Below are 26081 nucleotides of genomic sequence, written 5' to 3' on the forward strand. Positions count from 1 at the left end.
ACCCTGGAAGAAAACTTTATGTTTCTTAAGCTATAATGATGGGTTCAACACATCAAATAAAACTAATGTCTTCCACTGCCATCCCGGGCCTGTAGGGCAATGTGGTGACCAAGACAAATCCTTGTCCATCCTCATCTATTAAATACAGCCTAGAAAACGACACCCACAACACAATTTGTCCCCTAATCCAAATCTGGCTCTGGCGTCTGGTTTCAAATGTACGCCTTCTCGTCTCTTTAATGGGTCAGAGGAACAGACACGAGGATGTGAAAGGGTTAAACGTCTACAGTAATTAGAGTTGCATTTCGCGTCGGCGTCCTCCAATACGGAGCCTCGAGAAGCTACGTCCACCCCCACTATTTCTCTCTCTCTCTCTTTCCCTCACAACATACACACGCCTCCCACCAGCTCCTCCAAGTGTCTAATACACTGGAAAATCAAAGCGCAAGCCTCCCCTGTTCACACACCACCAGTGTTGCGCGTGGAGCACAACAGAGAGCGAGAGAGAGGGGTGATTTTACTCTCTTCTCCTCTCCCCTCAGTTTAACTATTCTGTAAACTTATCTGAGCACATACATGTGACAACCTTAGATCTGATTTTTTTAATATGGGACAGGTTTTGCTTTTGTATGTACTTTGTAGCTGTACAGTATGATGGCTTTATGATACAAAATATGTCTGGGTGAGGAGATTTTACGCACGCCGCTGAAATGGATCACAGACTCTCCAGAGGAAGCTGGGTACCGGTGACTGGGCTGGTTGTATGTCTGCTTCTGTGTGCGTGTGTAGTGGACCTGGTTCTTGCCCAAATTCGGTACTCCATTCCCGAAGAGCTGGAGCATGGAGCTTTTGTGGGCAACATCGCCGAAGATCTGGGCTTGGATGTGGCCAAGCTGTCAGCACGTCGGTTTCGTATAGTCTCGGGCGCAAAGAGGCAGTATTTAGAAGTAAACTTGGAGAATGGCATTCTCTTCGTCAACGAAAAAATAGACAGAGAGGATCTGTGTGAACGAAGTCCGAACTGTTTTTTACACTTACAAGTGGTCATTGAAAACCCCTTAGAACTGTACAGAGTGGAAGTGGAGATTTTAGATGTTAATGACAACTCCCCCAGTTTCCCATGGAGCGAGTTTAATATTGACATCACAGAGTCGGCTGCTCCCGGCTCATGTTTCCCGTTAGAGAGCGCACAGGATCAGGACGTGGGCACCAACTCTCTGCGCTCTTACCAGCTAAGCGCAAACGAGCACTTTGTACTAAACATCCAGACGCGCAACGATGGAAGCAAGTTTGCTGAGCTCGTGCTGGACACCCCGCTTGACCGGGAAAAGCAAAAAAAGCACGAAATGGTTCTCACTGCCTTTGACGGGGGCTCTCCGGAAAGATCTGGGACAGCAGTGATAACTATTACAGTGTTAGACGCAAACGATAACGTGCCCGTATTTGACCGCTCGGTTTACCGGTCGAGCCTGGTGGAGAACGCACCGCGAGGGACGCTCGTGCTGAAGCTGAACGCCACAGACCTGGATGAAGGATCTAATGGGGAAGTGACCTACGCATTTAGCGGGCACGCACCCCTCAAGGTGCGGGAACTATTCAGCGTGGACCCGTACACGGGAGAAATCCGAGTGAAGGGCATCGTGGACTATGAGAAAGCCAGTGTTTTTGAACTGTATGTGCAGGCTAAAGACAGGGGACCCTCGGCTGTGGCTGTACACAGTAAAGTGCTGGTAGACATCCTTGATGTCAATGACAACGCACCCGAAGTCATCCTCACATCAGTGTCCACGCCTGTGCAGGAAGACGCACCACCGGGCACGGTGATAGCCGTAATCAGTGTAATGGACCGGGACTCGGGAGAGAACGGAAACGTTGACTGCCAAATCCCGAGCAACGTCCCCTTTCAGCTCCATTCCTCCTTTAAAAACTATTACACTCTGGTGACAAGCGAGTTTCTGGACAGGGAAGCGGTGTCTGAGTACAATATCACCCTCACAGCCCGAGACTTGGGCTCTCCTTCGCTCTCCACGAGGAAAACCATCCTCGTTCAAGTATCTGATATTAATGACAACCCCCCGCGGTTCTCTCAGCCTTCATACACTGTTTATGTGACCGAGAATAATGCCCCGGGCGCTTCCATTTGCTCTGTTACTGCATTCGACCCCGATTCTAACCAGAACGCCTATCTGTCTTACTCTATTCTCGAGGGTCAGATCCAGGGCATGCCCGTGTCCACTTATGTCTCAATCAACTCTGACAACGGCAATATATATGCACTGCGTTCCTTTGATTATGAGCAACTTAGAAACTTTCAGATCTTGGTACAGGCGCAGGACGCTGGATTCCCCCCTCTCGCCAATAACATCACAGTCAACGTCTTTGTTTTGGACCAGAACGACAATGCACCTGTTATTGTATCCCCTCTGCCCAAAAATGGCACCGTGGCCACAGAGGTGGTTCCGCGGTCAGTAGATGCTGGGTATCTGGTTACCAAAATAACAGCGTTAGACGCGGACGCAGGACAAAATTCCCGGCTGTCCTATCAGGTGTTGCAGGCTACAGACCCGGGGCTGTTCAGTGTGGCTCTGTACACGGGCGAAATCAGGACTATTCGCCGGCTGGTGGAGAAAGACGCAACAAGGCAAAGACTGGTAATACTAGTCAAGGACAACGGACAGCCGCCTCTCTCTGCCACTGTCTCCATTATCCTTACAGTGGTAGACAGTGTTCCCGAGTCGCTGTCAGATTTCGGAGACCTCACACTCAGCCCACAGCCCCCCTCAAACCTCGCTCTCTACTTGATCGTGTCACTGAGCACAATATCTTTAATATTCCTTGTGGCTATTATTGTGCTGGCTGCAGTCAAGTGTTACAAGGACAGAGACACACTCAGCGGGTACAACCTCCCCCCGCTCGCATGCTGCTGTTGCGGGGGGTTTCAGCCCGATCCACCCCCGGAGGTGTTCAAAAAATCAAACCTCAACCTGCAGATTTCCTCCGCGGCCAAAGTCCCCACAAACTGTATGGAGGTGAATGGAAACAGCAGTCTCTCGCAGTCATATTGTTATAAAGTGTGCCTGACCCCCGAATCAGCCAAAAGTGACTTTATGTTTCTGAAGCCGTGCAGCCCCGGAAGCACGCCGAGAAACAACGAGGCGAAGAGCGCAGAAAACTCGTGGAACGCGCAAAGCCGGAGCGCATCTGTGAACAACGGAGCAACTACACCCAATGAGGTACAGTGAAATCATCGTAGAGTTTAAGACGGTAATATTGCTGGTTATTGCAATCCATAATTTTCACTCAGTGTCAAACAAACCCATCTCTCTTTTATATCTGATATTGTCTGCATGTGACATTCTTCCACGAAGGTCAAATCACGCATGCCATACAGATTTAAACTCCACTTGAGCAAAAGACTTAGCAAAGTGTTTTTTTCGTGGCAATAATTGATCATTAGTGTGCATTGTAATGTGTTGCACCCGGGAAACGAAATGAGAAAACGTGAGATTACATTTTAATTGACATGCTAATGAAAGTGTAAAATCCTATCTTGTAAGGAGCATATTATGTGCCCACACCATGTCTTAGCATCTGGAAAGAATGAAGTGAGATATCAATTACTGTGTGAGAGGAAGAGAATATGTATTTCAAATTGACTCCTACTCAGTCTTGGTGAAAGAAAGATAAAGTGGAAAAAGCTTCTTTAAAATAAAATAAAAATTAAAAAAATCATGAAAGTAATTACATTGCTTTGGAAACCTTGGAGATTACGAAATCACCCGTGTCATGAATTACTATTCATGCAGTGAGGAGACACACCTGCTTTCAGCACGATCTATTGGAGATAGAACAAAAGTCAAGGTTATATTTGAGACGAACAAGGTGAATGACATTTATTTGAATTAATTTGCCTTGGATTCTTTTCGACCTGTCTGTGGGACGCCTTTATGTCCTCAAACTAACAATATAGGACAGAAAACCTTACTAACTATGCCTCAAGGGCACAAGCAAGGCTGAACCAATATACTACACAAGGTGGCCTATTCGCAAGGGGGGGGGGGGGGGGGGGGGGGGCTGTCCATTATTGATGAAAAATGGCAAATGGACGGTTTTTGGGAGACAGGGTAGGACATCGAGAGGGGAGGGGGCAAGGACATGGCTGGACTGAGACGTGGGCCGCCTGTAGATCGGTCCCGACGTTATTCTCTGAATGCGATGAGAGACAGAGAGAGAGAGAGAGAGAGAGAGAGTGAGAGAGAGAGAGAGAGAGAGAGAGAGAGAGAGGGAGAGAGGGGAGAGAGAGAGGGAGAGAGAGGGAGAGAGGGGGGGAGAGAGAGAGAGAGAGAGAGAGAGAGTACTCGTGGAGGTGGCGAGGAAGGAGGAAGAGGAAAGAGACAAATACAGAGACACTTTACAGAGCAGGATGTCTACACCCGTGTTTTCTAAGACCAGGCAGCAGTCCGTCCGTCCGTCCGTGGTGTGTGTGTGTGTGTGTGTGTGTGTGTGTGTGTGTGTGTGTGTGTGTGTGTGTGTGTGTGTGTGTGTGTGTGTGTGTGTGTGTGTGGTGTGTGTGTGTGTGTGTGTGTGTGTGTGTGTGTGTGTATCGCTCATTGTTGCTCCCCTGCTTTTACCAAAACGTAAAGGGACAAAGACACCAGACCCTACCAGGCAGACTGAGAAATGTGAGCTCGGTCCCTGGCACATGCAACCTCTGGCCACAAGAGGGATTTCGAGGTCACGGTGATTGTTCTGCCTGCAGCTATATGCTCCTCGAGGAGAAAGTGTCCTTCCTGTCGTTAATTGGTTCCACTAATTCACCCGGTGGTGTCCCTCCGCGTGCACACATCAGTCGTCGTGAGGTCGTCAGTGACACATTAAACCTCAAAGACAAATCTCGATGAAACTATTTTAGCATTATATAAACCAAGTGCATATGCCTGGTGAAGTTGATGAATGTAAATTGAACAGAGACATTAAAGACACATTCAGCGTGTAAGACACGCAGGGCCGGTGAATGCACGTTTTGTGTACAGCTGCAACGACCGCAAACTTTTCAAGGCTCCCTGAGACTTTTAATTAAAAACCTTGCTCGAGGAGCATCAGGCAAATATTAATGTAAAATGATGCATATAATCACAAAACAATGACGTGTGTAATTTTCTTAATTTCCGACCTGGCACGGTTTCCTTTGAAGATTAAAATCATGTTTTGTTTCATCCCTGTGGGGTTCTAATTGGTTTTGTGCGTAGTTGGTGGGGAATGTATTTTGAATACCGATTCCTATAATACGCTTACCTCGCATTATTCGTGTTAACAACTTTAAGGGAATTAATAGAGCGTGCAATTCATACTATGAGACTCAGATGCGGAATAAATATCACTCGTGTGCTCTCTTTCACCCCTCACGCTGCGCCACAGACGATAAAAGCAAAACCATGTGCAGGCTAGTCGTAGCTGAAGGAAACACTACAATCCTCTCTTAAAATCCTGTTCTGCCAAACAGCCACAGGGTGGCAGCCGCGATCCATGTGGAACAGTCATGTCTCCATTTCAGGACAAGCACAAAGATAGACTGCCCCTCATGTCAATTATCACTGACCTCTAGTGATCCAAGAGCATATAATGAACAGCCGTCGGTTGTTATCCAGACTGGTTTTATTGAAACTTATTTTGAAGAGAGCCATTCTGAAATTGATTTTGACAGTGAGATTGCACAATTCTTTCTCTTCCCTTTTCCTGTAGCTGAAGCAGCCAAACACAGACTGGACTCTCACAAAGAATCAGAACTCCTCCCTTAAAAGGTACTATTTTACAATGTTTTTCTTTTCAAAGTTTCCATGTTATCAACTCAATGTAAAGCACAGAAGCATATGCACACAAACATGAGCTGAAGTACACAGCTTGTATATTGCTCAGGTTAAAATGTACATACAGTAGATAGTGTATTTAACTAGAGTCAAGTAGTTGCAATAACAGACTGATACCTTGTTTGCAGTTATAACTCTATCAACATGGATGGCACCCTCATGCGTAAAGCTATGCATGCAGACCCAGAAAACTACGTCACCTCCATGGCGCCTGGGCAGTACTGGACCTGGGGTACACACATGAGAGGGGTGAAAGGTAAGAGAGGAGGACGACAAACAGCCTTCGTTAAATCCTCACGCATTTACTTTCAGCAGTGGAGAAAATACATACATTTACTGAAATGTTTCTTATTTTAAGGGACTTTGAATTGTAGTGGAATATGAAAATACTCAATTAAGAGGCAAAGCGTGCACCATTTACAGAATAAAATATGCTAGTTTAAGAGGAGGAAATAAATACACAAGCATTAGGTAAGACAAGAAAATGAAAGCATGAATAATAATAATCCAATGATAAAATATATATTTCCCCAAAGGGAGCATTCTGACTACTTTTAAGTGAACATTTAAACCCATGACTTTTACTTATACACTATGCTATTACAACCTTTAGTCAAAGATAGCCTTCTTCCACCTCGCAGGTTCACTCATTTATAGTATGTTATGTACCATAGCAGAAAACACTGCACATCTTTATGCTTTCATAACGACATGTTTTTCTTTGTTGTTCTCCTAATTGGTTTTTTAATATAGTCTTAACTAATCTCCAGGACCACGAAAAGCATCAGGGCAGGGTTGTTGTAGCGCCCCATCATTATGAATCTGTTTGTGTATTTTTGTTGCTGATGTCATTAGAATAGCACTTTGTTAGAAAAGTGCTATTCTAATGACAATAGCAGAACAGTCTTAAGTCAATATTGAATAATTAAGTATCTGCTTCTCCTCTTTTTTTCTCTCCTTAACTATACAGACTATAAGATGTCTCCCTCAACCAGTGGGGTCCCCTCTCGCCCCTGGACTCCTCTGTGCACACCCCCTCCTCAACAGCAGCAGCCATCAATACCTCCCCACCCCCACCCTCACCCACACCCTCATCCGCACCCCCACCCACCACCTGACTACCACCACAATGTGCACATCCCTGGGACACCATCAGGCTTTTGCACCCTGAGGCCAGCAGTACACCGAAGCGAGCTGGACGTCCACAATGCATTCTCAACCTTTGGGAAGAAGCGTCGTCTCCAGATGTCCCCCCAGGGAGAGGCTGCGATTATAAATAATGACTTGTACAATGATTGAGTTTTCAATGACGACGGATAGTCTCATATAAAGACTGAGGAGGAGAGCATTCAGTGAATACATTAATGGACGTATGAGAGGATGCACAAAAGGGGAACACTAAATGAGGAATCCTTTTTGGCTAAAACGCTGAAAATAAATAACTTCTGATGGCTGTTTATGTGTCACGCCAGTGTAACATGATCAATGTATGTGTCTGCCTATTATTATTTAGACAATCAAACTGGAACAGCAATTACATCCAAAATGTTTCGAAAAAGCATTAGTGGTAAATAATTTTGCACATCATTATGAATTTATATTTTTGGCTTTATGAAAAGAAAAAGTGTTTTCTTTTTGTATTTTTGAATGCTAACAGAGCTTGAGTGAATATGATAAATAACATGATCATGTATATGCAAGCTGCCACATGACGCAGACAACTGTAAAGAGGGGATTTTCCCCATACATGTACTGTATACATTTATGAAAATAAAGTATTTTTTTCATATTGTCGTTCGTATGTGTTTGAAACATGCAAGTGTTATTCCTAAAGCTCAAGGCCTTTAACCCTACCAACGCTCACTGATGCACACACTCAATCACAGCTTTGGTCTATCGACACGCATAAAGCATTTAGATGTAAGTTTCTCAGATCTATGTTTAATTAGCTCGAGTCAATTATTCTGGGGTGAAAAAGTTCCACAGCTATTCCTACAAGGGTAAAAAGCTTTTCGCCTTGGTAAGCTGTTTTCCACAGCGAGGAATAAACATAGTAAAATGCTAACATATGCTAATTGGAGTGCTTGCATTTCCATTTGCCCGCAGAGAATTGTGGGGTTCATTAACTGAACAAACAGAACCTCCTCTCTCGAAATATCACTTTAATTAAGACCACCAACACGCATACAAGCATCCGGGAGAGGGGGGCTCAGCTCCAAATGCCACACCTGGATGCGAGCTACAGACCCTATGACTTCTCTCTCTGTGCCCTTTACATCTTACTTCTCAGGGAATTAGTTATACAGTCAACAGATGAGAGCTGGCCACTGGCCAGAAATGAGCAGGGTAATTAGGTCGTTGTATGGCTCAGACTGAAAATAATCCTGTTAATAAGGAAACGGTTGTCCATAGGGAGCATGGAGGGGAGCAGGCTAACCTTCTCTGCGGTAAGGTGATCCACAGGGACGGCTGAGGGGGCAGCCGTATTTAGGTCCAGCTTGGCTTACTTTCAGATGAGTCAGGAATAGAGTTCTTTTCAGGAATCAGAGGGGCAGAATTATTATGCTTACTATCTGCTAAAAGAATACTTTTTTATTTAAATACATTTTGATTTTTTTCAATAATTTGGACATGGGGATCAAGCTACATAGCATAGACACATTATGTATATGTTATACTTAGTGTTTTGTTGAAAATAGTTAAATTATTGTAATAAAATTATCTTTACAGCAACATGATACTCAGCAAAGGGCAAGTCGTATCCCCCAGATCCTTAAACCATGTGGGTCATTTGCATTGGCAGCTTTCCATGGCCATAGTGCTGAAATAGTTTTTGAACAGTGCTTCTTTCCAAACCAGATGCTATGTATCCATTCGTCCACCAGAAGGCGCATGTGACCCTACTCAATGAACTCAGGTGCAGTTAGTTGAATGTAATGTTTTTGAGGGACGCTTCTTCCTCTTCATGACACGGACACACGCAAACGAATCTTGAATGCAAATTAAGCCACCCTTAACACTTTGATAACCAACATGTATTGCATGACTTTCATCAGCTCTTTAGTTAACACATTAAATCAATCAAGTTTTTTAAGGCCAGTTGTGGGAGACATATTCAGATTTTTCCAAACAAAAACGCTGTCACAGCAATCATGCAATTATAAAAAATAACTAAAGAAACTGCTGCAAACTTATAAACTATTACAAGTAAAAGTAATAATTACGACCCTGTGCAAGTATCACAATGTAATATAATATCTCTATGGATTGATAGAAGCATTTGAACGTAGCAGCTGACCGTGGTGGGTCAATTCATTTATTCAGTGTAATCGTATTTTTTGCATTAATCGCAGTCAGCTGCATGATATTGTATTGTATGCATCAATGTTTCATATCCACTCTCAATGACTGTGACTATGATGAGCATATGCACCATCTTGCAACATACTGTAACACTGACTTTAGAACAGATTTCTCCACCAGATGGCATCAAGGAGTAACAATCATTAGACGGCACACCAAAGTCTTAGGTTGGAAGAGTAGATTATTTTTGCATTGTACTCAGGGTGTGTCGGACTGGGAGGTTACAATGACGTCATCCAAAACTCTAAAAGACAAGAAAAAAATGATGCTTGGCTGAATTCATTTGGGGAGACAAAAACAACAGAGTGGAAGCGGGAGGGGCCGAGGAGCGTGCAGCTCTCTTGTTCTTTTTTGAGACAGACACAGAGCAACCACATCTATAAATATTTCCACAGTTATGTTACATGCAGCAAATTACTATTCAGTTAATGTGTTATTTTGTTATTTTGGTGTGTGTTGATTTAGGGACATTGAATACAATATTATTCAGATTCGTCTCCTCGAATAAAAACCCAGAGGCTCTTCTTTGTGTGAGACTATAAGAACACCGTCCCAGATCGTGTAGGATAACAATGCTTTTATTATTTAACCTGAACCAAACCTGGTGCTTTGTCGCACCCTAGTGACGTAGGATGGTAATACTTCTCAGTTTGTATTTGAAAAGTTTGTTTTATTGCTAATTCATCAGATTTGTGTGACTTTGTTCACTGATCTCAACCCCCTCATATTATGCCTAATATTTCCCCTCGATTTCTGTGACTTTTCACACTGTAAAAAGTTGCCTTGTTTGTTCTAAACTCAATATAGCATGTATCAAAATCAGAAGTGATGGATTATTCCAGTGAAAGCTGTTCAGGCATGGTGTTGCACCTCTGACCTTTAAGCTCTTTACAGGTTGGAACAGTCAAAGGATCCATGTCTGTGTTCTGGCTCAAAGTATCAAACATGATCTGTCTCCAGATCGTTACAGGATAAAAAAATAAGCAGGCTGACTGAGATCTCCAATACGTCACAGACACCAAAACAAGACTTACAAAGCAACAGCTTCAACATTGCTATTTAGATGAGACAACTCAGAGTGCTGTGTTGCACACTAACTAAAGGAGAAAGCAGACAATATATAACAACACCTCTAGAACATAATCATAAACTTGGGCTGGAGGACACATTTTGTATTGCCTTCATCTCTCATCAGTGGCTACATTTGTGAATAATGAAGATGTCTGTTGGTCTCTAGGAGGAATCATGTGGCCACAGTCGGTTAAATATCAGATCCTTACATCCAGAATGAGCTACTGTACCTAAGGACTTAGAAGGTCCAACATACAGCTGGTGGTGGAAAGTAGTGTAGTATATTTAATAAACAAGTAGTTAAGCACACATTTGTTACAACTGCTTTGTGTGTGGATATGTTATGTTGCTTTATACTTCTACTCCACTATAGGTGCACCTAAAGAAGCAGTAGTCACTGAAACAATGACAACATGTTCATATTTAGATAAACCATTTACTTCATTGTGTTTTTATCCTGAAAAACACTAGCTTTTGCTACAATATCATGCTAAATAAAGTAACTGTTTATGCTGTAAGAAATGCAATACAGATTATTAAATGGAGCACACTCATGCCATCAGGACCTTTTCCCAAATGACATGTAATATGTTAGTTATCAACTGTACTCACAGAGTCTATCTAAGTATGATCCATATCAGAAACAGAAAGTTACTATTAGGGTTACATTATTTTTAATTTGATTGATTTGAGTTTGAACTGAATTGAATTTGCATGACATAAACTGTTTCCACCGTTATAGGTTAAAAGGTTACAGTTACAAGCTTGCAGTGTTTTGAGCCCGGGAATAATCCGTTCATCTTTTTTATCTTGTTTAATTCAATCTGAGGTGTAATAATACATCAATAACTAGGCTGGCCTGATACTTGCAATGACCAAGGCGGACTGAGATGTGGCTTCTAATGAACTGGTCATATTTCAAAGAAAAAGAAAATTGTGTAAAGCCCATTGTGTAATTTAAATGTAGACACAACTTAATTTCATAATTTAACATCCACCAATCAATTTTCTACATCTCTTGTCTAAAATCTAAAAACTTGTACCAGCGTGAAAAGGGTAATAGACAGAGACTGCCCTGGTTCGATGGGTCAAACAAACTTTGAAAGGCATTATGGCAACACATTCCCATTAAATGTAAGAGACATTTCACATGACCTGCATTTCTGTTAAACAGCAGCTGAGCAACCAGAGGAAGGCCATGAAGAAAACAGAAAGTAAGCTGTAGATTGTATTCATTGATGTTGTTAATATGCAGCTCTATATTTATTATCTTTTGACGAGTAGTAAACCTCCACTTGCAGAAAGGGCTATCACATGCACCTTCACAACATCAAACAACAAGGACCAGATGAAAAAAAGCTCTGTGACTATCTTGTGTTATCTTTGATGTTCTTTTCACTGGGCATGTACATTAATTAATAATACAATTATTTGTCAAATAAACAAAACTAAAGAGAAAAAAAACAATAAATAAGAAAAAGCATAAAGAAAATTGTAGTATGTTAGTCACACTGTTGCTAAAAATGCCACAAATAACTTGCACTTGAATTCACCTATTCCCCGATAAAATGTCTATGTTAAAATAACATGCTCCTGATGTGCCAAGTCATGTTGCAGCAAATATTGAGCACATTAACTGCTACAAAATTGATCCAACCATGTCTTATTATTTTCATGATGTTGGATAAAAGGAAAGGGTCTATAGTTTCAAATGAACCTGCATTTATGATATCTATCAGGGACCCTCGTTTATGGCAACATAATATAATGCAGTTGTAAACTGGTATAACTGCTATTCTTATCCAGAAAGTACATTGGAAGCCTTTATAAATTACAATTATGATTTAAACATGTTCAAATCCTGCTCAATGTCACTGAACTGTGAGACTATATTTTATTTCCAGTTCTTAGGCAACATAATTGATTCAACTGCACAGCTACTGATCTATGTCACATGGTGTCACTGTTGACCAATAAAGCACAATGCATCTCTCTGCTGGAAGTCCTGACACACCCATTTGTAAAGGATGCAGGACACAGCTTTTTGGACGATACACTTTTTATTTAACACCCAAAGACATGTTCTCTTCCCTATCTTAAAAATCTACAAAACCAACGCACGTCTTTAGAATCTGGAGTATTGTTCCCCGCAGAAGAAAGGATGATTTTTTCGGCCACTTTCTTTGTCCTGTCTGCGGTATGGCCCAGCGCTTTGTCAGTGACACGGTACTCCATTGAGGAGGAGATGGAAAGTGGTTCCGTTGTGGCTAATCTCGCTACGGATTTGGGACTTGAGCCTGGAGGTTTGGCACAACGAGAGGTAAAACTTGATATTTTTCATAGCAAAAAATATCTAGATGTCAATAAAAAGACGGGTGAGTTGTATATCGTCGAAAAGATGGACAGAGAATACCTTTGTCCGACAAAAACAACCTACTGTTTTCTGAAACTTGATGTTATCATAGAAAGACCCTTGCGCATCTTCAACATTGAACTTGGAATAACGGACATAAACGATAATGCTCCACATTTTCGACGAGACAGAGTAGAGCTCGACGTTTCAGAATCAGCAACACCGGGAGAGAGATTTTCTCTGCCCAACGGTGTGGATCCAGATGTTGGCAAAAATACAATTAAAACATACAAACTCAGTGTCAGTGAACATTTCACCATCGAAATTCAAACGGGCAGTGATGGAACTCAATATGTTGATTTGGTGTTGACTAAATCTCTAGACAGAGAGGAAAAGGCTGTTCATAATTTAATACTGACTGCTGTGGACGGAGGGGTCCCGGTGCGCTCCGGCACTGCCAATATTATTGTTAGAGTACAAGACACAAACGACAATCCTCCTCAATTTGACAGGCAGACTTACACAATAAATATGACAGAAAATTCCCCGATTGGATCCTTAGTGATGAAGCTCAACGCCACAGATCTTGACGAGGGTCTGAATTCAGAGATCGTCTACTCATTCACCCTTTACACGTCAGAAAAAACACAAGATGTATTTGCATTGAATCCTAACACAGGGGAGTTAACTGTGAAGGGTACTATTGACTATGAAGATATGACATTTTATGAGATGCACATTGAGGCAAGAGATAAAGGGACGCATCCCTTGCTGGGACAATGTAATGTAGTCGTCCACGTGACAGATATGAATGACAATTATCCTGAAATTACCATACAGTCTGTAAAAAACACGGTGGATGAGAACATCCCCGTGGGAAGTGTCATTGCTCTGGTAGGATTGAGTGACAGAGACACCGGTGATAATGGAAACGTAAGCTTATCCATACATCAGCACATGCCTTTTATTCTTAACAAGTCATCTGATAGACCCCTGCATTACAAGCTCATAGTGTCTGAACCGTTGGATCGTGAATCAGTACCTGAATATGACATTATACTGATTGTGAGAGATGCAGGAACACCGCCTTTATCTGATAACGAAACAATAACAGTGCATCTATTGGATGTTAATGACAATGCACCACAGTTCCCTCTGTCATTTTATAATATACGTGTGGAGGAGAATAACGCTCCTGGAGCCCTGATCAGTTCCCTATCTGCATTTGACCCTGACCTGCATGAAAATCAGTATCTAGTTTATTTCATCCTAGAGAGGGAGATAGCCAACACCTCCATGTCCATGCTGTTCTCCATCAACCCAGAGAACGGGAATCTTTACGCACTAAAAACCTTTGACTATGAGATCGAGAAGGAGTTTCTCTTCCACATCGAGGCCAGGGACTCTGGCTCTCCTCCTCTCAGCAGTAACGTGACGGTGCACATCATCATTGTGGACCAGAACGACAACGCTCCGGTTATTGTCTCTCCGTGGCGCGCACACGGCTCGGTGGTGGAGGAAAAGATCCCCAGATCCACAGATAAAGGCTCTCTGGTTTCTAAAGTGATAGCCTTGGACACAGACTCGGTGCACAACTCCCGTATCACCTACCAGTTCCTGCAGGTGACTGACGCCACCTTGTTCAGTCTGGACCAATACAACGGAGAGATCCGGACCATGAGGATGTTCAGCTACAGAGACCCGCGCCACCAGAGACTGGTTGTTGTTGCCAAGGACAACGGGCAGCCTGCCCTCTCTGCTACAGTCACCATCAAGCTGTCCACAGTGGAGACTGCCGTTAAGGCCTACTCTGACATGACCGAGGTGCCTCTAGAATATGACATCTTCTCAGACCTCAACCTGTACCTGGTCATCGGTCTGGGCTCCGTGTCATTTCTCCTGCTGATCACCATATTGGTCACCATCGTAATCAAGTGTCAGAAACCAAATCCCAGCAAAGCGGCTCCTCCCTGCAGGAGCAGTGTGATCAGTGAGGGAAACTCCAGCATCGCAGACTCCACTCTGGTCTCCAACGACGCCTACTGGTACAGTATGTTTCTAGCAGAGACCAGGAAAGGAAAGATGGTGGTCAGACAGCCTGTGCCAAAGGGCTCCAGATACATCGTGTCCAGTTTACCACGAGGCACTGGTATCACAGACACTAGTGGATCAGCAGCCTCCACTCTGCAGGTGAGAGTCTAATTTACATGTCATGTGTTTTTATTTGTATTTTGTATAAATAATAGATGACATTTAATTCCCCAACTTTTTATCAGATGAAAATCTTTATTTTTCCAATATGTACTTTAAACAATATATTTTATAAAAACCTATTTTAAATCCATAAACGACCTTTAAAAACGTTTTATTTTTTATGCATCTAATGGTTAGCACAAATCCCTTAATAAACAAAAGGTGGCGCTGCTTTACAAATAAAAACTGCTCATGAACGCCATGACAGTGTATAGCTGACATCAGAGCAGATCGTAAAAACAAGCGGAGTGCTCCGTGGTGCTGAACCTCCACTACGAAATAGCGGTTTTCCTTGTTTTTCTCAAAAGAAAAATCGTGATTACCACTGCAGAATTATGCTTGGGATTAATGCCATTACAGACAAATTCAACATCACTGGAAACGTAGATTATATCGTGTGAAGTGCTGGGAACCAGCCCACAACAATGGGGTCATTTGTAACAATGCAGTCTTGCAGAAGGTACGTGGTGCTCGTTATTTTTCTTTCTTTCGTTGGTAACATATCGACTTCAGTGACACATTATTCAATACCGGAGGAAATGAAAGAAGGATCAGTTGTAGCTAACATTGCTACGGATCTCAGCCTGGATATAAATACACTGAATCAGAGGAAGATGCGTCTTGACATTATTGCAAATAAGAAATATCTGGATATGAACAAAGAGACTGGAGAACTGTATATTGTAGAGAAGATTGACAGAGAATACATGTGTCTTGCAAAGGCGTCTTGTTATCTCAAACTGGAGGTAATACTAGAAAATCCAGTCCGCATTTTTAATATAGAAGTAGAAATTCTGGATATGAACGACAACGCCCCGCAATTTCGGAGAGACGTCATACATTTAGACATTTCTGAAGCAACGCCGAAAGGAGAGAGATTCTCTCTCAGCAATGCAGTTGATACTGACGTTGGAAGCAATTCAGTAAAAACATACAATTTTAGTGAAAGTGAACATTTTAATATTGAAGTTCAGACTGGAAGAGATGGGTCAAAATTTGCGGAATTAATCTTAACAAAGAGTTTAGACCGAGAGCAGCAGGCTGTGCATAATTTAATTCTCACAGCTGTAGATGGAGGCACACCTGCACGTTCTGGCACTGCAAGTGTTATCGTTCGTGTTTTAGACAAAAATGACAACACTCCTACTTTTGACAAAATAAATTACAGTATTAAAATCATGGAAAATTCTCCAATTGGAACTCTTGTGGTTCATCTCAATGCAACAGACCAAGACGAGGGGTCAAATTCTGATATAACATACTCCTACAGTTTATATACATCAGAGAAAACGCAGGAAACATTTAATCTGAATCCTTCCTCTGGTGAAATTACTGTTAAAGGAATGTTAAATTATGAGGATTTCAGGATTTATGATATGGAGGTTATAGCAACAGATAAAGGAGTTAATAGGTTATCAGGACAATGCACTGTAAACATTCTGGTCGAAGACATGAATGACAACCACCCAGAAATATCTATTAAATCCTTTCAGAGTCCAGTCAATGAAAACATAGAATTAGACACAGTGATAGCAGTGGTGAGTGTCAGTGATAAAGACTCAGGTGACAATGGAGTGGTTGATCTTCACATTCCTGATAACATGCCTTTCAAACTGAGGGAGTCCTCTGATAACTATTATGAATTAGTGGTGTCAGAGCTGTTAGACCGTGAGAGGGTCCCTGAGTATGACATCACTTTCACTGTGACAGACAGAGGCTCTCCTCCTTTATCTGATAATGAAACTATGACGTTAGAGCTGCTGGATGTTAATGACAATGTTCCACAGTTCCCTCTGTCATTTTATACTATACGTGTGGAGGAGAATAACGCTCCTGGAGCCCTGCTCAGTTCCCCAACTGCGTTTGACCCTGACCTCCATGAAAACCAGTATCTAGTTTATTTCATCCTAGAGAGGGAGATAGCCAACACCTCCATGTCCATGCTGTTCTCCATCAACCCAGAGAACGGGAATCTTTACGCACTAAAAACGTTTGACTACGAGATCGAGAAGGAGTTTCTCTTCCACATCGAGGCCAGGGACTCTGGCTCTCCTCCTCTCAGCAGTAACGTGACAGTGCACATCATCATTGTGGACCAGAACGACAACGCTCCGGTTATTGTCTCTCCGTGGCGCGCACACGGCTCGGTGGTGGAGGAAAAGATCCCCAGATCCACCGATAAAGGCTCTCTGGTTTCTAAAGTGATAGCCTTGGATACAGACTCGGTGCACAACTCCCGGATCACCTACCAGTTTCTGCAGGTGACTGACGCCACCTTGTTCAGTCTGGACCAATACAACGGAGAGATCCGGACCATGAGGATGTTCAGCTACAGAGACCCACGCCACCAGAGACTGGTTGTTGTTGCCAAGGACAACGGGCAGCCTGCCCTCTCTGCTACAGTCACCATCAAGCTGTCCACAGTGGAGACTGCCGTGAAGGCCTACTCTGACATGACCGAGGTGCCTCTAGAATATGACATCTTCTCAGACCTCAACCTGTACCTGGTCATCGGTCTGGGCTCCGTGTCATTTCTCCTGCTGATCACCATACTGGTCACCATCGTGATCAAGTGTCAGACACCCAAGCCCAGCAAAGCGGCTCCTCCCTGCAGGAACAGTGTGATCAGTGAGGGGAACTCCACCATCGCAGACTCCACTCTGGTCTCCAACGACGCCTACTGGTACAGTATGTTTCTAGCAGAGACCAGGAAAGGAAAGATGGTGGTCAGACAGCCTGTGCCAAAGGGCTCCAGATACATCGTGTCCAGTTTACCACGAGGCACTGGAATCACAGACACTAGTGGCTCAGCAGCCTCCACTCTGCAGGTATGACCATAGTTATAACTTTTCTTGTATAATCTTGTGTTCGTACTAACAAAGCGTGCCATATAACATTGTAGAAGGTTTTAAATATATTGTTATCAAAACAAAGTTGACAAACAAATAACCAACATCATTATATTTAACAATATCTGCAGCAGTCTCTCATGTTGAGCTCACCTTTAAACTTTAATCCGTGCTTTTTAAGCATCCCCATTACATCATTCTGCAATTTTCAAAGAGCTGTGTTATATATTAGACAAAACGTAACCCACGGTCACCTTGAGAGGAACCATTGGAAAGACATTACAGCGTCAAACAACCGGACAGCTCCGTGGCGCTGAAACTCTCATTAAAGGCAACCTCGCTGTTTCACGTGTCAAAATATCCCCATAATTCAAGATTCCTCTATACTTTGGGATTGAAAACATTATATAGCAAGTTTGTAAATCAGTGTACATGTGCTTTATAAAGACGGTCGTGTGGATGACAGTAGGACAATAATGAGATCTTTAAGATTCAAACACCCAGATGTTATTTGTTCAAAGCCCTTAAACATCTTCAATCTCAAAGTGTTTACTCTGATTCTTAGCAGTCATTACTCAGGGTTTTGCAGATGGTTACTACTCATCCAGCAGAAAAATTAAAGACAAAATGAAATAATTCCATGAAAAAAACATACAGGTATCTTATACATACTTAAAAGACTAAACTCTAATGTTTAAGGATAACTCGTACTACACACCACTAGGTTGATTTAAAATGATCATTCAACAAACCCTGCTAAATTGATCTCTTTTTTGCACAAAGCATCACTGTTCCACAGTCATGTATACTCTTGCGACATCACAGTCGCCATCCGTGCGCAATTATACTTTTCCTTCAAGTGATACAAGAAAATGGCAAGCGAAAGGCTACTGGCGCTGAATTAATTTAGATTTGAAGGATCAAGGTGAGCTCACATGTATACGTCATATGTTTTTCTATTTGTACCAATATCAACTGAGATTTGATTTAGCATTTTAGAAAAGTATAGGAGACATCTTTATTAGTTAAACAATTATTTCCAGAATATCAGCTTAAAAAAACGTTTTAAATCCATACAAAACATTTAAAATGTATTTATTGCTTAATGTGCCTCATTTTAAGCACATAGCCGTTAAAAAGCAAAAGGTGGCGCTGTTTCTCTAAAAGAAATTATTACACAAACGCCATGACAGTGAATCAGCGTAGATCGTGAAACGACCGGAGAGCTGTGGTGCTGAAACTCCACTCCAGAAACGCGATTTTCCTTTTTCATACCGAAAAATAAATATTTGGATTACCTCTACATGAACATGTTTGGGATTAAAGCCATTATTGCAAACTGCAATATCAACGGAAAGGTATATTAAATCGCTAAAGGTGCAGTGATACTGCACGCAACAATGGGGTCCTTTTTACAAATGCAGTCTTGCAGAAGGTACGTGCTGCTTGTTGTTTTTCTTTCTTTCGTTCCTAACATATCGACTTCAGTGACTCATTATTCAATCCCGGAAGAAATGAAGGAAGGATCAGTGGTTGCTAATATTGCTACCGATCTCAGCCTGGATGTTAAGACTTTGAATCAGAGAAAGTTGCGTCTTGACATTATTGCAAATAAGAAATATCTGGATGTGAACAAAGAGACTGGAGAACTGTATATTGTAGAGAAAATTGACAGAGAAAATATTTGTCCCGCAAAGGCTTCTTGCTATCTAAGACTGGAGGTTATACTAGAAAATCCACTACGAATCTTTAACATAGAAGTAGAAATTGTGGATATGAACGACAACGCCCCGCAGTTTAGGAGAGACGCTATACATTTAGATATTTCTGAAGCAACGCCAAAAGGAGAGAGATTCTCTCTCAGCAATGCAGTTGACCCTGACGTTGGAAACAATTCAGTAAAAACATACCATCTGAGCGAAAGTGAACATTTTAGTATTGAACTCCAGACAGGCAGGGAGGGGTCAAAATTTGCCGAATTAATCTTAAAAAATAGCTTAGACCGAGAGCAGCAGGCTGTGCATAATTTAATTCTCACAGCTGTAGATGGAGGCACACCTGCACGTTCTGGCACTGCAAGTATTATTGTGCATATTTCCGACATGAATGACAACACTCCTACTTTTGACAAAACAAATTACAGCATCAAAATAATGGAAAACTCTCCCATAGGAAGTCTTGTTGTTCATCTTAATGCAACAGACCAAGACGAGGGTTCAAATTCTGATATAACATACTCCTACAGTTTATATACTTCTGAGAAAACGCAGGAAACATTTAATCTGAATCCTTCCTCTGGTGAAATTACTGTTAAAGGAATGTTAAATTATGAGGATTTCAGGATTTATGATATGGAGGTTATAGCAACAGATAAAGGAGTTAATAGGTTATCAGGACAATGCACTGTAAACATTCTGGTTGAAGACATGAATGACAACCACCCAGAAATATCTATTAAATCCTTTCAGAGTCCAGTCAATGAAAACATAGAATTAGACACAGTGATAGCAGTGGTGAGTGTCAGTGATAAAGACTCAGGTGACAATGGAGTGGTTGATCTTCACATCCCAGATAACATGCCTTTCAAACTGAGGGAGTCCTCTGATAACTATTATGAATTAGTGGTGTCAGAGCCGTTAGACCGTGAGAGGGTCCCTGAGTATGACATCACTTTCACTGTGACAGACAGAGGCTCTCCTCCTTTATCTGACAATGAGACCATGACGTTAGAGCTGCTGGATGTTAATGACAATGTTCCACAGTTCCCACTGTCATTTTATACTATACGTGTGGAGGAGAATAACGCTCCTGGAGCCCTGCTCAGTTCCCCAACTGCGTTTGACCCTGACCTCCATGAAAACCAGTATCTAGTTTATTTCATCCTAGAGAGGGAGATAGCCAACACCTCCATGTCCATGCTGTTGTCCATCAACCCAGAGAACGGGAATCTTTACGCACTAAAAACGTTTGACTATGAGATCGAGAAGGAGTTTCTCTTCCACATCGAGGCCAGGGACTCTGGCTCTCCTCCTCTCAGCAGTAACGTGACGGTGCACATCATCATTGTGGACCAGAACGACAACGCTCCGGTTATTGTCTCTCCGTGGCGCGCACACGGCTCGGTGGTGGAGGAAAAGATCCCCAGATCCACCGATAAAGGCTCTCTGGTTTCTAAAGTGATAGCCTTGGATACAGACTCGGTGCACAACTCCCGGATCACCTACCAGTTCCTGCAGGTCACTGACGCCACCTTGTTTAGTCTGGACCAATACAACGGAGAGATCCGGACCATGAGGATGTTCAGCTACAGAGACCCACGCCACCAGAGACTGGTTGTTGTTGCTAAGGACAACGGGCAGCCTGCCCTCTCTGCTACAGTCACCATCAAGCTATCCACAGTGGAGACTGCCGTGAAGGCCTACTCTGACATGACCGAGGTGCCTCTAGAATATGACATCTTCTCAGACCTCAACCTGTACCTGGTCATTGGTCTGGGCTCCGTGTCATTTCTCCTGCTGATCACCATACTGGTCACCATCGTGATCAAGTGTCAGAAACCCAAGCCCAGCAAAGCGGCTCCTCCCTGCAGGAACAGTGTGATCAGTGAGGGCAACTCCACCATCGCAGACTCCACTCTGGTCTCCAACGACGCCTACTGGTACAGTATGTTTCTAGCAGAGACCAGGAAAGGAAAGATGGTGGTCAGACAGCCTGTGCCAAAGGGCTCCAGATACATCGTGTCCAGTTTACCACGAGGCAATGGACTAACAGACACGAGTGGATCAGCAGCCTCCACTCTGCAGGTATGACCATACAGTTCTAACTTGTGTTGTATAATCTTTTTTTCGTCATAACGAAGCGTGCCATATAACATTGTAGAAGGTTTTAAATTGTTATCAAAACAAAGTTAACAAACAAATAACCAACATCATTGTATTTAACAATATCTGCAGCAGTCTCTCGTGTTGAGCTCATCTTTAAACTTTAATCCGTGCTTTTTAAGCATCCCCGTTACATCATCCTGCAATTTTCAAAGAGCTGTGTTATACATTAGACAAACAATAGCCCACGGTCACCTTGAGAGGGAACCATTGGAAACAAGTAACAGCGTCAAACATCCGGACAGCTCCGTGGCGCTGAAACTCTCATTAAAGGCAACCTCGCTGTTTTACGTTTCAAAAATATCCCCCTAATTCAATTTTATCAATAGTTTTTGTTTGACAAAGTTATATAACAACTTTTTAAATCAGTGTACATGTGCTTTATAAAGACGGTTGTGGATGACAGTAGAACAATAATGAGAGTATCTTTAAGATTTAAACACCCAGATGTTTTTTGTTCAAAGCTCTTAAACATCTTAAATCTCAATGTTTTTACTCTGATTCTTAACCGTCCTTGCTGTGGGTTTTGCAGATGGTTACTACTCATCCAGCAGAGAAATTAAAGACGAAATGAAAATAATCCAGAATAAAAGCATACAGGTATCTCAGTTATAAGAATATACTTAAAAGACTCAACTCTAATGTTTGAGGATAACTCGTACTACACAACATTACATTGCATTAGGTTGATTTAAAATGATCATTAAACAAACCCTGCTAAGTTGGTCTCTTTCTTGCACAAAGCGTCATTGTTCCCCAGTCATATACTCTTGTGACATCACAGTCCTCATCCGTGCGCAATTATACTTTTCATTCAAGTGATACGAGAAAATGGCGAACGAACGGCTAATGACGCTGAATGAATTTTGATTTCAAGTATAAAGCTGAGCTCAGATGTATTCATGTCATGTGTTTTTCTACTTATTTTGAAAAACATATTAGGTGAGATTTGATTCAGCATTTTAGAAAAGTATAGGAGACATCATTATTAGTTTATCAATTATTTCAAGCATATCTGTTTAAAAAAACATTTTAAATACATAGAAAACATTTAAAATGTACTTAGAGCATATTATGCTTCATGTTAAGCACATAGCCGTTAAAAAAGCAAGAGGTGGCGCTGTTTCTCTAAAATAAATCAGGACACAAACGCCATGACAGTGAATCGCTGTCATCATGGCAGATCGTGAAACAACCGTAGAGCTGTGGTGCTGAAACTCCACTCCGAAAACGCGATTTTCCTTTTTCATACCGAAACAAATCTTTGGATTACCTCTACATGAACATGTTTGAGATGAAAGCCATTTAAAACTGCAATATCAACGGAAAGGGATATTAAATCGCTTAAGGTGCAGTGACGTTGCACGCAACAATGGGGTCCTTTTTTAAAATGCAGTCTTGCAGAAGGTACGTGCTGCTTGTTGTTTTTCTTTCTTTCGCTGGTAACATATCGACCTCAGAGACTCATTATTCAATACCAGAAGAAATGAAAGAAGGATCAGTTGTAGCTAACATTGCTACAGATCTCAGCCTGGATGTTAAGACACTGAATCAGCGGAAGATGCGTCTTGACATTATTGCAAATAAGAAATATGTGGACGTGAACAAAGAGACTGGAGAACTGTACATTGTAGAGAAGATTGACAGGGAAACTATTTGCAATACAAAATCATCAGCGTCTTGTTACCTCCGATTGGAGGTAATCCTTGAAAACCCAGTACGAATTTTTAATATAGAAGTGGAAATTTTGGATATGAACGACAACGCCCCGCAATTTCGGAGAGACACCATACATTTAGACATTTCTGAAGCAACGCCAAAAGGAGAGAGATTCTCTCTCAGCAATGCAGTTGATCCTGACGTTGGAAGCAATTCAGTAAAAACCTACCATCTGAGTGAAAGTGAACATTTTAATATTGAAGTTCAGACTGGAAGAGATGGATCAAAATCTGCAGAATTAATCTTAACAAAGAGTTTAGACCGAGAGCAGCAGGCTGTGCATAATTTAATTCTCACAGCTGTAGATGGAGGCACACCTGCACGTTCTGGCACTGCAAGTGTTATCGTTCGTGTTTTAGACACAAATGACAACACTCCTACTTTTGACAAAATTAACTACAATATTAAAATAATGGAAAACTCTCCGATTGGAAGCCTGGTTGTTAATCTCAGTGCAACAGACTTAGATGAGGGGTCCAATTCTGATATAACATACTCCTACAGTTTATATACGTCTGAGAAAACCCAGGAAACATTTAATCTGAATCCTTCCTCTGGTGAAATTACTGTTAAAGGAATGTTAAATTATGAGGACTTCAGGATTTATGATATGGAGGTTATAGCAACAGATAAAGGAGTTAATAGTTTATCAGGACAATGCACTGTAAACATTCTGGTTGAAGACATGAATGACAACCACCCAGAAATATCTATTAAATCCTTTCAGAGTCCAGTCAATGAAAACATAGAATTAGACACAGTGATAGCAGTGGTGAGTGTCAGTGATAAAGACTCAGGTGACAATGGAGTGGTTGATCTTCACATCCCAGATAACATGCCTTTCAAACTGAGGGAGTCCTCTGATAACTATTATGAATTAGTGGTGTCAGAGCCGTTAGACCGTGAGAGGGTCCCTGAGTATGACATCACTTTCACTGTGACAGACAGAGGCTCTCCTCCTTTATCTGACAATGAGACCATGACGTTAGAGCTGCTGGATGTTAATGACAATGTTCCACAGTTCCCACAGTCATTTTATACTATACGTGTGGAGGAGAATAACGCTCCTGGAGCCCTGCTCAGTTCCCCAACTGCGTTTGACCCTGACCTCCATGAAAACCAGTATCTAGTTTATTTCATCCTAGAGAGGGAGATAGCCAACACCTCCATGTCCATGCTGTTCTCCATCAACCCAGAGAACGGGAATCTTTACGCACTAAAAACCTTTGACTATGAGATCGAGAAGGAGTTTCTCTTCCACATCGAGGCCAGGGACTCTGGCTCTCCTCCTCTCAGCAGCAACGTGACGGTGCACATCATCATTGTGGACCAGAACGACAACGCTCCGGTTATTGTATCTCCGTGGCGCGCACACGGCTCCGTGGTGGAGGAAAAGATTCCCAGATCCACCGATAAAGGCTCTCTGGTTTCTAAAGTGATAGCCTTGGACACAGACTCGGTGCACAACTCCCGGATCACCTACCAGTTCCTGCAGGTGACTGACGCCACCTTGTTCAGTCTGGACCAATACAACGGAGAGATCCGGACCATGAGGATGTTCAGCTACAGAGACCCGCGCCACCAGAGACTGGTTGTTGTTGCCAAGGACAACGGGCAGCCTGCCCTCTCTGCTACAGTCACCATCAAGCTATCCACAGTGGAGACTGCCGTGAAGGCCTACTCTGACATGACCGAGGTGCCTCTAGAATATGACATCTTCTCAGACCTCAACCTGTACCTGGTCATCGGTCTGGGCTCTGTGTCATTTCTCCTGCTGATCACCATACTGGTCACCATCGTGATCAAGTGTCAGAAACCCAAACCAAACAAAGCGGCTCCTCCCTGCAGAAGCAGTGTGATCAGTGAGGGGAACTCCAGCATCGCAGACTCCACTCTGGTCTCCAACGACGCCTACTGGTACAGTATGTTTCTAGCAGAGACCAGGAAAGGAAAGATGGTGGTCAGACAGCCTGTGCCAAAGGGCTCCAGATACATCGTGTCCAGTTTACCACGAGGCACTGGACTCACAGACACTAGTGGATCAGCAGCCTCCACCCTGCAGGTATGACCATAGTTATAACTTGTCTCGTACAATCTTGTGTTCGTATTAACGTAGCGTGCCATATAACATTGTAGAAGGTTTGAAATATAACATTATCAAAACAAAGTTGACAAACAAAAAAACAACATAATTATATTCAACAATATCTGCAGCAATCTCTCGTGTTGAGCTCACCTTTAAACTTTGATCTGTGCTTTTTAAGCTTCCCCATTACATCATCCTGAAATGTTCAGTTAGCTTTTGTTTACATTAGACAAAAAGTAACCCACGGTCACTTGAGAGGGATCCATTGGAAACACGTCACAGCGTCAATCATCCAGACAGCTCCGTGGTGCTGAAACTCTCATTAAAAGACATCCTCGCTATTTTTCAGGTCAAAATATCCCCCATATTCAATTTCATCAATAGTGTTGGATTGACAACGTTATAAAGCATCTTTGTAAATCAGTGTACATGTGCTTTATAAAGACGGTCGTGTGGATGACAGTAGAACAATAATGAGAGTATCTTTAAGAGTCAAACACCCATATGTTATTGGTTCAAAGCTCTTAAACATCTTAATCTCAATGTGTTTACTCTGATTCTTAACAGTCATTACTCAGGGTTTTGCAGATAGTTACTACTCATCCAACAAAGAAATTAAAGATGAAATGATATAATTAC

The 26081-nt window shown here is 42.3% G+C and overlaps 5 protein-coding genes across 6 annotated transcripts; all 5 read left to right on the plus strand.

Annotated features, from left to right (window-relative positions):
* Positions 1 to 251: 251 nt before the first annotated feature.
* LOC307031497 (protocadherin-10) lies at positions 252 to 7658 on the plus strand. Of its 2 annotated transcripts, XM_079668656.1 has the most exons (5): positions 252 to 3029; positions 3120 to 3233; positions 5743 to 5801; positions 5996 to 6123; positions 6838 to 7658. In XM_079668656.1, the coding sequence occupies exons 1-5, from the start codon at positions 711 to 713 to the stop codon at positions 7164 to 7166; spliced, it is 2949 nt and encodes a 982-aa protein (XP_079524782.1). In that variant the 5' UTR covers positions 252 to 710; the 3' UTR covers positions 7167 to 7658. The 2 variants fall into 2 exon arrangements, with proteins under 2 accessions (XP_079524782.1, XP_079524781.1); XM_079668655.1 differs by having other exon boundaries at positions 252 to 3233.
* A 4662-nt stretch (positions 7659 to 12320) lies between these two features.
* On the plus strand, positions 12321 to 14856 carry pcdhb (protocadherin b; the record flags this gene model as incomplete). The annotated part of the gene is made up of 1 exon (XM_079668716.1): positions 12321 to 14856. The coding sequence occupies exon 1, from the start codon at positions 12463 to 12465 to the stop codon at positions 14854 to 14856; it is 2394 nt and encodes a 797-aa protein (XP_079524842.1). The 5' UTR covers positions 12321 to 12462.
* A 134-nt stretch (positions 14857 to 14990) lies between these two features.
* On the plus strand, positions 14991 to 17741 carry LOC307031516 (protocadherin alpha-C2-like; the record flags this gene model as incomplete). The annotated part of the gene is made up of 1 exon (XM_079668703.1): positions 14991 to 17741. Exon 1 carries the CDS (start codon positions 15333 to 15335, stop codon positions 17739 to 17741), a length of 2409 nt encoding a protein of 802 aa, XP_079524829.1. The 5' UTR covers positions 14991 to 15332.
* Positions 17742 to 18469: 728 nt separating this feature from the next.
* Positions 18470 to 21565, plus strand: LOC307031515 (protocadherin alpha-C2-like; the record flags this gene model as incomplete). Its single annotated transcript, XM_079668702.1, has 1 exon — positions 18470 to 21565. The coding sequence occupies exon 1, from the start codon at positions 19157 to 19159 to the stop codon at positions 21563 to 21565; it is 2409 nt and encodes an 802-aa protein (XP_079524828.1). The 5' UTR covers positions 18470 to 19156.
* Positions 21566 to 22777: 1212 nt separating this feature from the next.
* On the plus strand, positions 22778 to 25424 carry LOC307031512 (protocadherin alpha-C2-like; the record flags this gene model as incomplete). Its single annotated transcript, XM_079668701.1, has 1 exon — positions 22778 to 25424. The coding sequence occupies exon 1, from the start codon at positions 23010 to 23012 to the stop codon at positions 25422 to 25424; it is 2415 nt and encodes an 804-aa protein (XP_079524827.1). The 5' UTR covers positions 22778 to 23009.
* Positions 25425 to 26081: the final 657 nt, after the last annotated feature.

The sequence above is a fragment of the Notothenia rossii genome, assembly GCF_949606895.1.
Source record: "Notothenia rossii genome assembly, chromosome: 3".
NCBI classification, from domain to species: domain Eukaryota; kingdom Metazoa; phylum Chordata; class Actinopteri; order Perciformes; family Nototheniidae; genus Notothenia; species Notothenia rossii.

Coding starts and splice junctions, on each gene's coding strand:
- LOC307031497 (XM_079668655.1), top strand. CDS start 711: ATGGATCACAGACTCTCCAGAGGAAGCTGGGTACCGGTGACTGGGCTG. Junction 5,802..5,995: donor CAGAACTCCTCCCTTAAAAG/GTACTATTTTAC, acceptor CCTTGTTTGCAG/TTATAACTCTATCAACATGG. Junction 6,124..6,837: donor ACACATGAGAGGGGTGAAAG/GTAAGAGAGGAG, acceptor TTAACTATACAG/ACTATAAGATGTCTCCCTCA.